Source organism: Anolis sagrei, chromosome X (assembly GCF_037176765.1).
Source record: "Anolis sagrei isolate rAnoSag1 chromosome X, rAnoSag1.mat, whole genome shotgun sequence".
NCBI lineage: Eukaryota > Metazoa > Chordata > Lepidosauria > Squamata > Dactyloidae > Anolis > Anolis sagrei.
The window spans coordinates 55,807,936-55,823,118 of record NC_090034.1 but is presented as its reverse complement, the minus strand read 5'-3'; the positions used below and the strand labels follow the sequence as shown (position 1 = coordinate 55,823,118).

General features: G+C 45.6%; 1 protein-coding gene across 1 annotated transcript in view; it reads right to left on the bottom strand.

Annotated features, from left to right (window-relative positions):
• The window catches only part of DPP9 (dipeptidyl peptidase 9), a 44,903-nt gene that overhangs the window by 15,123 nt on the left and 14,597 nt on the right, over positions 1-15,183 (bottom strand). The window contains exons 6-17 of the mRNA XM_060784963.2: positions 14,785-14,953; positions 14,560-14,673; positions 13,751-13,879; positions 13,444-13,505; positions 13,201-13,301; positions 12,066-12,243; positions 11,624-11,792; positions 11,301-11,380; positions 9,208-9,360; positions 7,216-7,351; positions 6,110-6,255; positions 3,903-4,049 (exon numbers count right to left, since the gene is read on the bottom strand). Of these exons, the coding sequence (XP_060640946.2) occupies positions 3,903-4,049; positions 6,110-6,255; positions 7,216-7,351; positions 9,208-9,360; positions 11,301-11,380; positions 11,624-11,792; positions 12,066-12,243; positions 13,201-13,301; positions 13,444-13,505; positions 13,751-13,879; positions 14,560-14,673; positions 14,785-14,953 (1,584 nt within the window). The remainder of the gene's footprint in view (positions 1-3,902; positions 4,050-6,109; positions 6,256-7,215; positions 7,352-9,207; positions 9,361-11,300; positions 11,381-11,623; positions 11,793-12,065; positions 12,244-13,200; positions 13,302-13,443; positions 13,506-13,750; positions 13,880-14,559; positions 14,674-14,784; positions 14,954-15,183) is intronic.

The following is a 15,183-nucleotide window of genomic DNA, read 5'->3' as shown; positions in this document are numbered from 1 at the left end:
GTGTACTTGCTCCACCAATGTTTCACATTTACACAAATGACCAGTTGCTACCAGAAGGCACAGAGAGTTTTATCTATGCTGACGATCGTGCCATCACTGCTCAAGCAAGGAGCTTTGAAAGGGTTGAACAGAAGCTCTCCAAAGCTTTAGGGTTTTAATATAAATGTTATTATATTATCAATGTTTAATTTTTCTAAGGCTTTACATATATATATATATTATGTTTATGCTTTAGTTTGGTTAATTTAGTATTATATGCTGTTGTCTTCCTATTATTTTTTTGGTTTTCACATGTATGTATGGCATTGAATTTCAACTTTATAATGTTGGAAACCACTTTGAGTTCCCTTAGGAGGAGAAAAGAGGTATGTAAATGTAGTAAGTAAATAAATAAATATTACAGGGAAAACGAGCCGATTCCTAATCCATCTAAAATGCAGATGTGTGTTTTTCACCTTATGAAAAAGACAAGCACTTCATACTCTGAGGATGACCTGGGAAGGAATCCCACAGGAGCATTGCAGCACACCAAAATACCCGGGAGTTATTTATTTATTTATTTAAAACATTTATATTCTGCCCTTCTCACCCCGAAGGGGACTCAGGGCGGAGCACAGCATATACACGGCAAACATTCAATGCCGGGACACAGATTCACATAAAATACATAAACATTAAAAAACATTTATCAAAATATTAAAATACACTATTTAAAACCGTCCTAGTCATCTGCGCCAAATCTAATTGGCCTGGTAATCTTTCCTATTGCTGCTTTATTGCCCTGTCCCGAAAGCTTGGTCCCACAGCCAAGTTTTTACCATCCTTCTAAAGGACAGGAGGGAGGGGGCCGACCTGATCTCACCGGGAAGGGAGTTCCAAAGCCAGGGAGCAATCACTGAGAAGGCCCTGTCTCGTCCCCACCAATTGTGCCTGTGACAATGGCGGGACAGAAAGCAGGGACTCCCCGGAGGATCTTAATCTCCGCGATGGTTCATAGGGGGAGATGCGTTCGGACAGGTAATTTGGGTCAGGGCCGTTTAGGGCTTTATAGGCCAAAGCCAGCACTTTGAATTGAGCCCGGTAGCAAACTGGCAGCCAGTGGAGCTAGCGTAACATGGGAGTTGTATGCTCCCTGTATGCCGCCCCAGTTATTAACCTGGCTGCCTCTTATTGGACTATTTGAAGCTTCCGAGCAGTCTTCAAAGGCAACCCCACATAGAGTGCATTGCAGTAGTCTATCCTAGATGTAACGAGAGCGTGGACCACCATGGTCAAGTCTGACTTCCCAAGGTACGGGCGCAGCTGGCGCACTAGTTTTAATTGTGCGAACACTCCCCTGGCCACAGCTGCAACCTGGGATTCCAGGCTCAGTGATGAGTCCAGCAGGACCCCCAAGCTGTGAACCTGTGCCTTCAAGGGGAGTGTGACCCCCATCCAGCACAGGTTGCGACCCTATACCCTGTTCGGCCTTGCGACTGATCAGGAGGACCTCTGTCTTGTCTGGATTTAACTTCAATTTGCTTGCCCTCATCCAGACCGTCACAGCAGCCAGGCACCGGTTCAGGACTTGGACAGCCTCCTTAGCATCTGGTGGAAATGATTGATAGAGTTGGACGTCATCTGCATACAGATGGCATCAAACTCCAAAACTCCGGATGATCTCACCCAGCGGCTTCATGTAGATGATAAACAACATGGGGGACAATACTGAGCCCTGCGGGACCCCACAGGACAATGGCTGTGGGGCCGAGAAGGAGTCCCCCAGCAACACCTTCTGGGCACGACCCTCCAGGAAGGACTGGAGCCACTGCAGAACAGTACCTCCAAGACCCATCCCCATGAGGTGCTCCAGAAGGATACTGTGGTCTATGGGTATCGAAAGCCGCTGAGAGGTCCAGGAGAACCAACAGGGACACACTCCCCCTGTCGAGCTCTCTGCGGAGAACATCCACTAAGGCGACCATGGCTGTCTCAGTTCCATGTCCCGGAGTTACCCTGAACCGTGCTCCGACTTACAAGAGGCACTGCTTGTAAGCAAAAAATGGGTGCTAGAAGCAATACATATAGATAAAAATGCTCTGTGCATAATGAGTACCTTAAAAACAAAAGAACCAATGAACGAAATCACACCAAATTTGGCAACAAAATGTCTCACAACACAAGGAGTGACCATCACTCAAAAATTATGATTTTGTCATTTGGGAGTTGTAGTTGCTGGGATTTATACTTCACCTACAATCAAAGAGCATTCTGAACTCCATCAACGATGGAATTGAACCAAACTTGGCACACAGAACTCCCATGACCAACAGAAAATACTGGAAGGGTGGGCATTGACCTGGAGTTTGGGAGTTGTAGTTCACCTGCATCCAGAGAGCACTGTGGACTCAAACAATGATGGATCTGGACCAAACTTAGCACAAGCACTCAATACGCCCAAATATGAACACAGATGGAGTTTGGGGAAAATTGACCTTGACATTTGGGAGTTGTAGTCACTGGGATTCACAGTTCACCTACAATCAAAGAGCATTCTGAACCCCACGAACGACAGAATCAGGGCAAACTTCCTACACAGAACCCCCATGACCATCGCAAAATACTTAAGGCCATCCAATCCAACTCCCTTCATCAGGGCAAGAAAACGTAATCAAAGTCCTCCTGACAAAGAGCCATCCAGCCATAGATATAGATGATAGATAGATAGATATGTTTCACACACACACACACACATATAGTATCATAGATTTGAAAGGGACCCTTAAAGAAGGACAATGATATGTTGCATGTTCCAGGGTGGGCAAACTAGGCACTCTCCACATCAACACTGACAAAGAAACAGCAAGAAATACTGTTTACCCACAAGCATAAAGAAATTACATATATTAGAAACCAACACTTTCTCATTACTTTATTTTCCAGATCAACAGACTGGGCCACAGCAACGCGTGGCAGGGGACAGCTAGTATCATATGAAAGCTGACTGGCACAACCTGGGGATCACAACCAGACACAGTGAAGACATTTGTCCTTGCGCTTTGCTACTCAGCTGCTGAATACACATGTTCAGTGTGGAAGAAATCTCTCCATGTTACAACAGTAGATGTGGCTCTTAATGAGACATTCCTCACTGTCAAAGGATGTCTACACCCCTCACCACTGAAGAAATTATACTGCTTAGCCGGAATTGCACCACCTGATATCTGCCAGGAAGTAGCAGCCAGTAATCTTCTGTTCAGATATCAGCAAACATGCCAATGCCTTAAATCAAGAAACAGCTTGCACAAACACTCGCACAAACACCTCAGCAATCGAGAGTCCAAAAGTGGCAGGCTAAGACTTGGAACCTCAATCAGTTGCTTCTCCTGGGCACACAGAAGATGAGGCGACTTGGAAGGCACTGAACAGACTGCGCTCTGCACCACGAGATACAAAGCCACTCTTCGGAAATGGGGCCAGAAAGTGGAGTCCACGACATGCAAGTGTGGGGAAGAGCAAACCAACAGACCACCTATTACAATGCAGCCTGAGCCCTGCCACATGCACAATGGAGGACACCAAAAGCACTCCGAGTGGCCAGCTTCTGGTCAAAGGACATTTAACATAATGCCAATTTTTTAACTTTGTGGTTTTTCTATACATTATAACTGTATTCTCAATTCGCTTCTGACACAATAAATAAATTTATACTATTTTAAGTTTGTTAGATTTGGTTATCTGCTGCCCTAAGATCTTCAAGCACAAAGCAGGATATAAATATTTCGATCAACACATTTTGCTATCAATCAGATTGCTCAAGGAAACATAGACTGGTCTTTCCCTCCTCCAAGCACGCATGATTTCCATAGGAAAGGAGGCAACTTTTCTTATCGCAATGGGGATTGCAAGGAGGAGCAACTCACCATCTGGTTCTTGAGGGCGCCTTCGAACTTAAGGCCTCGTTGGCAGGAGCCCCGGCCATCGATCACCACCACAGCGTAGCCGAGGGAGGCCAGCGTATTGAGCCGTAGGTACTTGATGCCTTTGAAGGAGTTATTCACTAACTGGACCTGCAAAGAGCAGAGGAAGGGCAATCAGAGAAATAAAGGAAAATCGGTATTCTCCAGAGATCATTCCTCCCTACCTTGGTAGATATTTCTATCATTTGAGAAACCCTTTAAGAAGGGAACCATGGCAACTGGCGTTTCATATTTGTTGTGGCTGTTATATATCTGCAAGTTGACTCTGACTTACGATAACCTTGAAAATGGGGCTTACTTGGCAAGATTGATTCAGAGGTCTGCCACTGCTTTTCTCTGAATCCTGAGAGAGCATGAGCTGCTTCACGCTGCACAATTATCGCACTATATTTCGACCTACTTCAACCGCTATAGTTCTATCACATTGAATCCTGGAAGTTGTACCTACAGTGCAACTCCCAAGATTTAGCGTGATAGAACTATAGTGGTTGAAGTAGGTCGAAATGTAGTTGGAGATTCCCAATTAACATGGAACCACAGATCTAGATTTGTATCGTGTGAAATTGCCTACTGAATCACCAAAGGTCATGGTTTCTACAGCTGGAATTTTAATCCAAGGCATCCAGTAGTCTAAGGTAGATGGCAGTTCCATTTTGCTATCAGAATATCACAAAAGACTACAACCCCACCCGTTTCAAAGGAAATCTGCTACAAAACAGGAGCTTTTTTGTTGAGTTCCAGGGCCAGAGAAGCAGATGGCGAAGACAGGAGAACGGCCTGCCTCAGGGGAGCGAGCGTGCTTGCTCCATCAGTGTTCAACATTTACACAAATGGCCAGCAAATGCCAGAAGGAAGAGATAATTTTGTCTATGCTGATAATCGTGTCATCACCGCTCAAACAGGCAGCTTTGAAACGGTTGAACAGAAGCTCTCCAAAGCTCTTACTGCCTATTACAGAAGAAACCAGCTGATTCCTAATCTATCTAAAATGCAGACATGTGCTTTTCACCTTAAGAACAGACAAGCATCTCAAGCTCTGAGGATTACCTGGGAAGGAATCGCATTGGAGCATTGCAGCACACGCAAATACCTGGGAATTACTCTGGATCGTGCTCTCACTTACAAGAAGCACTGCTAGAATATGAAGCAAAAAGTGGGTGCTAAAAATAGTATCATACGAAAGCTGACTGGCACAACCTGGGGATCACAACCAGACACGGTGAAGGCATCTGCCCTTGCGCTTTGCCACTCTGCTGCTAAATATGCATGCCCAGTGTGGAATACATCCCACCACATTAAAACAGTGGATGTGGCTCTGAATGAGAAATGCCGCATTATCACAGAACATCTACACCCTATGTCGCTGGAGAAATTATTCTGTTTAGCCGTTAATGCACCACATGACATCAATTGGGAAGTAGCAGCCAATAATGAAAGGACCAAGTCAGTGACATCTCCGGCCTATCCTCTGTTTGAATATCAGCCAGCAAGTCAACACCTTTAATCAAGAAATAGCTTCCCAAGATCTGCAGAGATACTAACTGGAATACCTTAGCAAGCGAAAAGTCCAAAAGTGGCAGGTTAAAACCCAGAACCTCAATCAGTGGCTGAGACTGGATGAGAAACTCACTCCTGGGTACACCAAAGGCTGGATGACTTGGAAGGCACTGAACAGTCTGCGCTCTGGCACCATGAGATGCAGAGCTAACCTTAGGAAATTGGGCTTCAAAGTGGAGTCCACGACATGCGAGTGTGGAGAAGAGCAAACCACAGACCACCTACTACAATGCAGCCTGAACCCTGCCACATGCACAACGGAGGACCTTCTCACAGTGACACCCGAGGCACTCCAAGTGGTCAGCTTCTGGTCAAAGGACATTTAGTATCATGCCAAGTTTTTAACTGTATGGTTTTTCTATACATTATAACTGTATTCTCAATTTGCTTCTGACACGATAAATAAATGAATAGTAGTCTAAGGTAGATGGCAGTTCCATTTTGCTATCAGAAATAGATCCCTGTGATTGGTTTGCCCTCCCAGCGTGCAAGTTATGGCCAAAAGGCCCTCCCTTCCTTCGAAACTGCACTCTAATAGTTCTGGGTTGACTTTAGGTCACTTAAGCTTGGGCGCTGCACCCATCATGTTCTACCTGAGGTCCTCCGTACACGAAGAGGACTGTGGGGTGCTTCCTTCCCGGCTGGAGGTCATGAGGTTTGTACACCATCCCATACAGCTCCACATCCGACTGGGTGCGGAAGTGAAAGATCTCCGGTGGGATGTAGTCGGCAGGGCAGCCTACACAAAGGCCAAAGGGAGGAGGAGGAAAACGTCAGCCGGGGGATCCAGGTGCAAGACGTACTCAAATTACAAACATGGGGTATCGTGATGTCCTTATATGACCCTGCTTGAGCTCTGAGATCTTCAGGAGAGGCTCTTCTCTGAATCCCACCACCTTCGTAGACGCCAATGATAGGAACGTAAGAGCTGTGTTTGGGCTCTGAAAGTCCTTCCCTAGGGATGACCTCTTTCTTGTGATTCGGTCTATATTGCTAATGTTAGAATAATAGAGTTGGAGGAGACTGCACGAGCTATCTAGTCCAACCCCCTGCCATGCAGGAAAAGCACAATCAAAATAACCCTGACAGATGGCCATCCAGTCTCTGTTTAAAATTTTCCAAGGAAGGAGCTTCTACGAGACTTTGAGGCAGAAAATTCCATTGCTGAACAGCTCTTACAGTCAGGAAGCTCTTCCTAATGTTCAAGTGGAATCTCCTCCTCTGTCATTTGAACACATGGCTCCATAGAGACCTAGTTTCCAGGGTTGCAGAAAACAAGTCTCATTCCTCTTCCTTATATACATGGCTATCAAGTCTCCTCTCAACCTTCTGCAGGCGCCCTCCTCTCAACCTTCTGCGGTGCCCAGCTCTTTCAGCCACTCCTCAGAGGGATCATTCATGGTCTCTAGACCTTTGATAATTTTAGTTGCCCTTCCCTGGACTCCTTCCACATTATCAATATCTTTCTTAAATTGTGGGGCCCAGAATTAGACACAGGTTTATTCCAGTGGTTTGACGAAAGCAGAAGAGAGGGGCACCATGACTTCCCTTGATCTAGACCCTAGAATCCTTTTGATGCTGCTGCATCACATTGTTGGCTCAACGTTGATACTATTGTATTTGTAAACACGTTTGAACAGTGACTTTTGGGGAGGGAAAGAACTCAAGGAGATGAGAAGCAAGAGAGACGGAAACTCACTGGCGGCTTCCATCATGCTAGCCCAAAACCTGGGCTGCTTGTGGAGGGGGTCCTCATCGGAGCCACTCAGCTTGTAAACATGGACACAGGGAGGGGTGCTCACGCTGCTGTAATGGCTGATAAACATGTCAAAGTTCTGCAGGGGGTGGAAAAAGACACAAGTCAGAATGGCTCCCGAGTGATATATGTTTGTTTTCACTTCATATCGCCTTTGTGGTTTTTTTGTTGTTTTAATTTTAATTGTTTGTTATATTACTGTTTATTGCTTGCATTGTTCACATTGTTGTAAGCCGCTCTGAGTTCTCTCGTGGCGGGATATAAATAAATTATTATTATTATTATTATTATTATTATTATTATTATTATTTTCTTCTCACTGTACTCATTCCAGACTCCCTCCATTCCTCCCCCCTCTCTTCATGAAACCAAACATACAAGGAATAAAAAGCACACAAAATCCACTACCCCGAAGTTCCTCAAAGCGAACCTAAAACCCAAAACGCTGCTCATGTCATATTAAAATGATATGCAGATTTGATAAATGTGGATTTAATATGTGTGGGTATGAATGAACGGAATGAAAGGAATGAATGAATGAAAGCTAATAATTTTGGAGACACCATTCTGAAGACTAAGGCCTGCAATGACTTAAACCATTAACTATCTGCTTGCTGAACTGTAATTAAAACCTGCTAATTAAAACTGAAATGGTTGACCTGTCATAGTAAACTGTGATAAGAACTGTGACAGTGATAAGAGAAATGTTTACATCTGTTTACATCCGTCAACATTTGCTGACCAGAAAACAGATTAACTCTAAAGGAAATTATCTTTGTTTACATTATGAGAGAAAATGGCTCTAAGTTAAGGAAATGTTTACAAGGTTCCTTACATTAAGAAGGAAGTCAACACAAGGCTCCTTATGTTTACCAACACCAATTAAGAAGAGTCAACATCTGCCAGGAACTGAGATAAAGCTAGGATGTAAAAACATCTACCATTCATTTACAGCTTTGGAACAACATCAGCAAGAATATTGCTATATAAGAGACCTTCTAATATTCCAAAATTGTGCCAGACTGGAGGAGTCTGGCCCACCTGCCATGCTCTGCTCCATGGGAAGGGGAGAGATGGGGTACCTTTGGGAGCAGCAGATCTGCTATGGGAAAGCAGGTTTCTGGACATTTGCCTTCTTTTCTCAAGGGAAGAGAACACTCTTATTTTGTAGTCATTATATGTTTGCAGGGAATCAGTTTCTGCTGTAGGAAAACAGGGATCTAGTCCTTGGCATTGTTCTTAGTAAAAGAGGATGCATTTTGGAACTGTGTGTTGGCAGGCTGCAGAGAAAGTAGTGTCTGGCCTAAGCAGGTGCTTCTCCAAGGAGTGAAAAAGGTTATTGTAATACTTGTATGACTCAGGATAAATGAATGTGTATATGTAATGTGAATGTTGCATAAAAATGTAATTCCCCTTTGTTTGTTAGCTGAGGTAACTGTAGGTTGTTTGTGTATTCAATGTAATTACATGGAATCTGTATGTCTGGATGTCCAATGTTATTCTTTGTGTAAAAGTCCTGATACCCTTCCTCCTACTGAACATTACAATAAAAAGAACCTATGCTTTGTTGAAAAGTTATTCATAACACTGGGTTGTTGTAGGTTTTTCCGGGCTATATGGCCATGTTCTGGAGGCATTTTCTCCTGACGTTTCGCCTGCATCTATGGCAAGCATCCTCAGAGGTAGACTACCTCACTACCTCTGAGGATGCTTGCCATAGATGCAGGCGAAACGTCAGGAGAAAATGCCTCCAGAACATGGCCATATAGCCCGGAAAAACCTACAACAACCCAGTGATTCCAGCCACGAAAGCCTTCGACAATACATTATTCATAACACTCTTATGTCAAAATGAAACCAAGGCCAAGTGATGGCTCTTAACTCAAAATACTCTTAAGTTGAGGTGCTCTTAAGTTGATGTCCCACCCAACATACCTGGCTCAAGGAGCAGCTGTGGGAGAAGCCCAAGGTGGTGAGCCGGACCACTTCACCGGGTGATTCGTAGCTGACCACGTAGAGATGATGCTCCAGAGGAGTGTCCTTCGTGCCCTGGAAGTACACCAGCTTGGTTTCTTCGTTCACCCAAATCTGCAGTGGGAGGAGAGACGGGCAAATAAACGTTTTGATAGGATCACAAAGAGAGTCGGTCCTGTTGTAGGTCAAGAGGGCTTGGAGTGTGTCTTAGAATAATAGAATCATTGTTGGAAGAGACCTCATGGGCCATCCAGTCCAACCCCCTGCCAAGAAACAGGAAAATCGCATTCAAAGCATCCCAGAAAGATGGCTATCCAGCCTCTGTTTAAAAGCCTCCAAAGAAGGAGCCTCCACCACACTCTGGGGCAGAGAGTCCACTGCTATCACTGTCAGGAAGTTCTTCCTAATGTTCAGATGGAATCTCCTTTCTTGTAGTCTTCCTGCCTGGCAAAAGACGGTTGGACTGGATGACCTTTGGGAGTCCCTTCCAACTCTAGGATTCTATTAAACATCAAAAGACCATCACCTGATCTGCGCCTCTTAACCTCCGCAGGGGTAGAGGACCAATTAAGATGGTCCGTCCCAGGAGGCTGATGGATCGGGACAGATTCCTGACAGTTCTTGTGGAGTTTCCCACCACTTCGGTAGGTGATCCTTTCAATGCTCTAGTTCAGTGGTTCTCAACCTTCCTATTGCTGCGACCCCTCAATAAAGTTCCTCACGTTGTGGTGACCCCCAACCATAACATTATTTTGGTTGCTACTTCAGAACTGTAATTTTGCTACTATTATGAATCGTAATGTAAATATCTGATATGCATGATGTATTTTCATTCACTGGGTCACATTTGACACAAATACCCAAGGTGCCCAAATTTGAATACTGGTGGGGTTGGGGGAGGTTGATTTTGAGTTTGATTTCAGTTTTTATGAATTCTCCCATTAGAAAATACATAACGATGTGTGTGAACTGCAATTCCCAGAATCATAGGTCAATCCTCCCCAAACCAGGCCTGTATGCACAGTTGGCCATGTTGGATCTGTGTACCAAATTTGGTCCAGATCTGTCGTCAGCTGGGTTCAGTGCTCTCTGGATAAGGGTGAACTACAACTACCAGATTCCTAGGGCAATTGCCCCCAAACCCAGCCAATATTTACAGTTGGCCATGTTGGGTCTGTGTGCCAAGTGTGGTCCAGATCAGTCATCAGCTGGGTTGAGTGCTCTTGGGATGCAAGTGAACTACATCTCCCAAAATCAATGTCATTTTCCCCCCAAACCCCTGCAATATTTTCAGTTGGTCATGGGGCTTCTCTGTGCCAAGTTTGATCCCAGTCCACTGTCGGACCCCTCCAGTCCGTTCAGTTGCTGATCAATTCCTCTGTGTTTGCTGTGTGCCATAGGAAAGGGTAGGAAAGGGTTAAGGGAGAGACAGTGGTCAGGGTCAAAATCCACACAAGGAACCCTGGGATGCCTGTTTGTGGTGGAGGAAACATGTCAAATCTAGGATTAAATTCTCCCCAATTGAAAGCATTCCTTGGGTGGTAGGCCGTAGTGTTTGGAGAGGACATTGGCAGCGTTTGGGCTACATGTTCATGGCGCTCGCTCTAACCTGCAATGTCTGTGGTGAGAGTCCCTTTAGAACAGTGGTTCTCAATCTGTGGGTCCCCAGATGTTTTGGCCTACAACTCCCAGAAATCCTAACAGCTGATAAACTGGCTGGGATTTCTGGGAGTTGTAGGCTAAAACACCTGGGGACCCACAGGTTGAGAACCACTGTTTTAGAGGCTTCTAAGCACTTGGAACTATAGCCTGTTTGTGGAGGCCGGAGGCTGTCTGTGTAAGTGGACATCTCCGCCACATACACACATACACATTTTTCACTTTTATTATGTGTATAGAATAGAATAGATAGAGATATTTATGCCCCATTTTAACTCCACCAAAGGAGACTCAAAGCAGGTAACACTAAAAACCACAACAGTGTGTGAATTAAAACCTAACGCATATACAGATTCAAATATTATTTTTACTATACATGTATCATACAACAATACCTTATAGCCGTGTCGTGCGAGAACTTCCCATTCTCCGTTCGTGAGAGCAACTTCCTCCTTGAGAGGGCATTTGAAGTCTCCTAGAGATTCAATTAAAAGGAAAACGTTGGGGGGACATTAAGATGAAAATATAAGGAATTAGAACAGAAGCCCAATCTAGTGTTTGGAGAGATGCTTTGGCTTGAGACCGATGGGGAGAAATCAACAACACCCCAGTGACAGGATTCAGGTCTGCGTCAAGGAAACCCTCTTGGCAAATCTCAAAGGAAGACCCCGTCATCTTATAAGAAGAACCCTCTCACCACTCATCAGGGGATTCCCACCTTTGCTGGGGACATAGGACTGGGTCCAGTCGTAGCTGCCCCGCTGCAGGAGGGCCGTGACCCGGTAGAGGTGGCAAAAGCCCGTCTTGCACTCGTTGGCCCGGATGAAATGAAGCTCCTCCTCCTCTTCCCCCTCCGTTTGGGCAAAAGGGTAGAAGATGTCGTGGACCTGGGCGAGGAAACAAGGACGCAGTCAGCCATGAGCGAACCATTCCAAGACCTGTCTACGGATGCATGCCAGACATGGCTCGATGGTCACCAAAGGCCTCTTGGGCTCAATAACATTTTGTAGAAATATGCCAAGAAAGAAAATACATTCCAGCAATTATATGGAATGGATGACACTAGAATAAGGAGTAGTATAGAACAGATAGAGCTGTATTCCATAGAACACCATGTGAATGATGAGGGAGTCCAGAGCTGGGAACTGGCCTGCTCTTACGTTTATCCAGATATCGGTGACTTCTTCGTAGATGACGAAGGGGTGGACGCTATCAGGCACGGCTTTGGCCAACTCTCGGCGCTGCTCCTCGCTCTCCGGGACCGGGATGAAGAGCGCGGGAGGGAAAAGGATGAGCTGGAGGTGCTGCTGAGGCCTGTCCAGGAACATGGCCCAAGCACTGGAAAGGAAAGAAGGAAAGAAAGAGGGAGAAGAGAGGGAGAGAAGACAAGCAGAGAGAAGAAAGAGGAAAGGAAGAAGGGGGGAGAGAAGAGCAGCGACAAGTGGAAGGAAGGAAGAGAGAGGGAAGAAAGGAGGAAAAGAAGGGCAGCACCAAATGGAAGGAAGGAGAGAGGGAGGAAAGGAGGGGCAGAAGGGAAGTGACAAAGAAAAGGAAGGAGAGAAGGGCAGTGACAAGCATAAGGAAGAGAGAGGGAGGAAAAGAAGGGCAGCAACAGATGAAAAGGATGAGAGAGGGAGGAAACGAGGGCCAGAAGGGAAGTAACAAGGAAAAGCAAGGAGAGAAGGGCAATGACAAACGGAAGGAAGAGAGGAGGCAGGAAAGGAGGAAGAGAAGGGCAGCAACAGATGGAAGGAAGGAGAGAGAGAGGAAAGGAGGGATAGAAGGGAAGTGACAAAGAAGGAGAGAGAGGAGAGGAAGGAGTGAAGGACAGTGACAAGCAAAAGAAAGAAGGAGAGAAGGGCAGCACAAGCGGAAGGAAGAGAGAGGGAAGAAAGGTGGAAGAGGACAGCATCAAATGGAAGAAAGGAGGAAGGAAAGGAGGAAGAGAATGGAGAAGAGGGAGAAGAGGGAGCGACAAGAGGAGAGGAGGAGGAAGAGAGGAAGAAGAGTGAGAAGAAGGTGGTAGGGGTTAGAGAAAGCAGGAAGAAGAAAAAGGAGGAGGGAGGAAGAAAAAAGGATGAAGAGAGAAAAGGAAGGCAATGGAAGTGAAATGTAAACAAATGAACCAAACATGGAAATCAAAGTTGCAAGCCATCACTTCCCATCCAAGGTCTCTCTGTCTCATTCAGTGCCCAAACCGCCCATCCTGAGACGTGTCTCTGAGAGGCCGAGGGAGGCCAGTGGATTCTGGCTGGAGCTTCTCTCTGCCCGCAACTAAGCTTCAAAGGAACTTACTATCGTCCGTCGCGTGTCCACCCGGCCCGAGCGATGTACTCCACGTTTGGGAACATGGTCTCAAAGGGGTGTACCAGCTCCTTGTCCTGGGCGCAGACAATCTACAAACAACAGCAACAAAGGCTATGATTCATTCTTTACTCAAGGAATCTTCTCCCGCCTCTACCTTTGTGTGCTGCTGCTCTATTTCCGCAAATTATAAAGACAATATAGAGCAAGACAATCCAGCAAAGCCGAGCTTACCTTCCCCTCAGAGTCAGCTTGGAACTCTGCCATCTTGAGGGAGATCTTGGGGTTCTTGCTACCTGAAATAAGAGGGCAAATTATGGTGATGACTATGTTTATTTAGAACCCTAGAGTTAGAAGGGACCTCCAAGGGTCATCTAGCCCATCCCCCCTTCTCCCTGGAGGGCTTGGACACCATCCAAGCCCTCCAGATAGATGGCCATCCAGCCTCTGCTGGTTTGAGTCCAAGATTAGGACCCCAGGCAATGCAAGATCGAGCCTTGCGGTCTTCAACAGCAGCCTTCTCAGGTCTCTTCCCACTGACCTGTTCTGGGATATCTATAGGAATCAGTCTTCCGCTCTTCCAAAGCTGGGGAAGGAACGTGGATCACTTCTACCTCCGACTCGTCTACCTCCTCGTACAGAATCCGTAACGTCTTCCAGCCCTCTGGGCCTTGAATAAAATTAATTAATACTATTATTATTACTATTATTGTTGATTATCTGCCTCCCCTTGGGGCTCGAAGCAGGTTCCAATATGGTTAAGTCTGATATTGTGCTATGCTAATAATATAATATATTGTATGTATATATATCTTGAAAGCTGCTCTGAGTCCCCTTCGGGGTGAGAAGGGTGGCATATAAATATTGTAAATAAATCAATAAATATTTGCAATGATTAACAACAGTGATGACAGTGAGTCACCCTGGAAAATTCCTCTCTTGATGTTAACAATTCCATAGCTTTCATTGCCCACAAACAACTCAGTTTTCCATTGTTTTATTGCATTTTCAGTGAACTTTCTAATATGTTCACAAACCTCAATGACATCTCGACATTTGATGATCCAACAATGTGGCAGTGAGTCAAATGGTTTTTTTTTTGTAATCAATCCAAGTTGTATAGAGGTTTGTTTTGCAGCTCTTGCAATTCTCCATCACCATCACCATCACCATCATCATCATCATTATATATTCTGTTGCTAAACTGCTCTAACAGCCAGAAGGGTCTTCGTAATGATTAGGTGGGACCTCTTAAAGTCTGAATCCATCTACCTCCTCACCTGAGTACAAACAAGGCAGGGCCTTTTAAGCGGGGGCGTCTGGCCTTGAATACCTGTCCGCAAAACTCACCTTCTTGGGAAGCCGTGGGACACCACCAGTACCCTGTAAACCGGTCAAACTCTTCCTGGATGACAAAGGTGGCCACACCAGCTGATTTGGGGTCGTCAAGGACGCTAGACAACCCTTTAGAAGAAGAGAATTGGGGGGGGGGGGGCGTTACAGCTAGGAAATGGAAAGGAGCCTCCCCACCCAGCATCTCGACCTTTCGTTGTGTTTTCCTCTTTCACGTTTTACCTTTCTGGCAAAACGTCATTCGTCGCTCCTCCCGGGTCTCAATGTTTGCCACCCAAAGATCATTGTTATTGATGAAAGCAAAGAATGAGGGATCTGCCGGGCAGATCTTGGGATCCATCCGGGGGCCGGAGCACTGTGTCTTGATCTCCAGCGGTTTCATGGGAGAGACCTGCCCAATAGAAGACGGATACGAGAAAAAGGGAAATTTTTTTCAAGTCCTTATGGCAAACCAATGATTGGCAAAGATTGCCCCAGATGGGTTCACCTTTGCCTTCCTTGGAGGCCAAGAAGGTGCCCATAATATCAGACAGACGCTCAAACTACTACATCAAGTTAGCCCTTCTTCTTCATCATCATTCCAACACCAAATAGGATCCATTCAAAAGAGGACCCCATGAG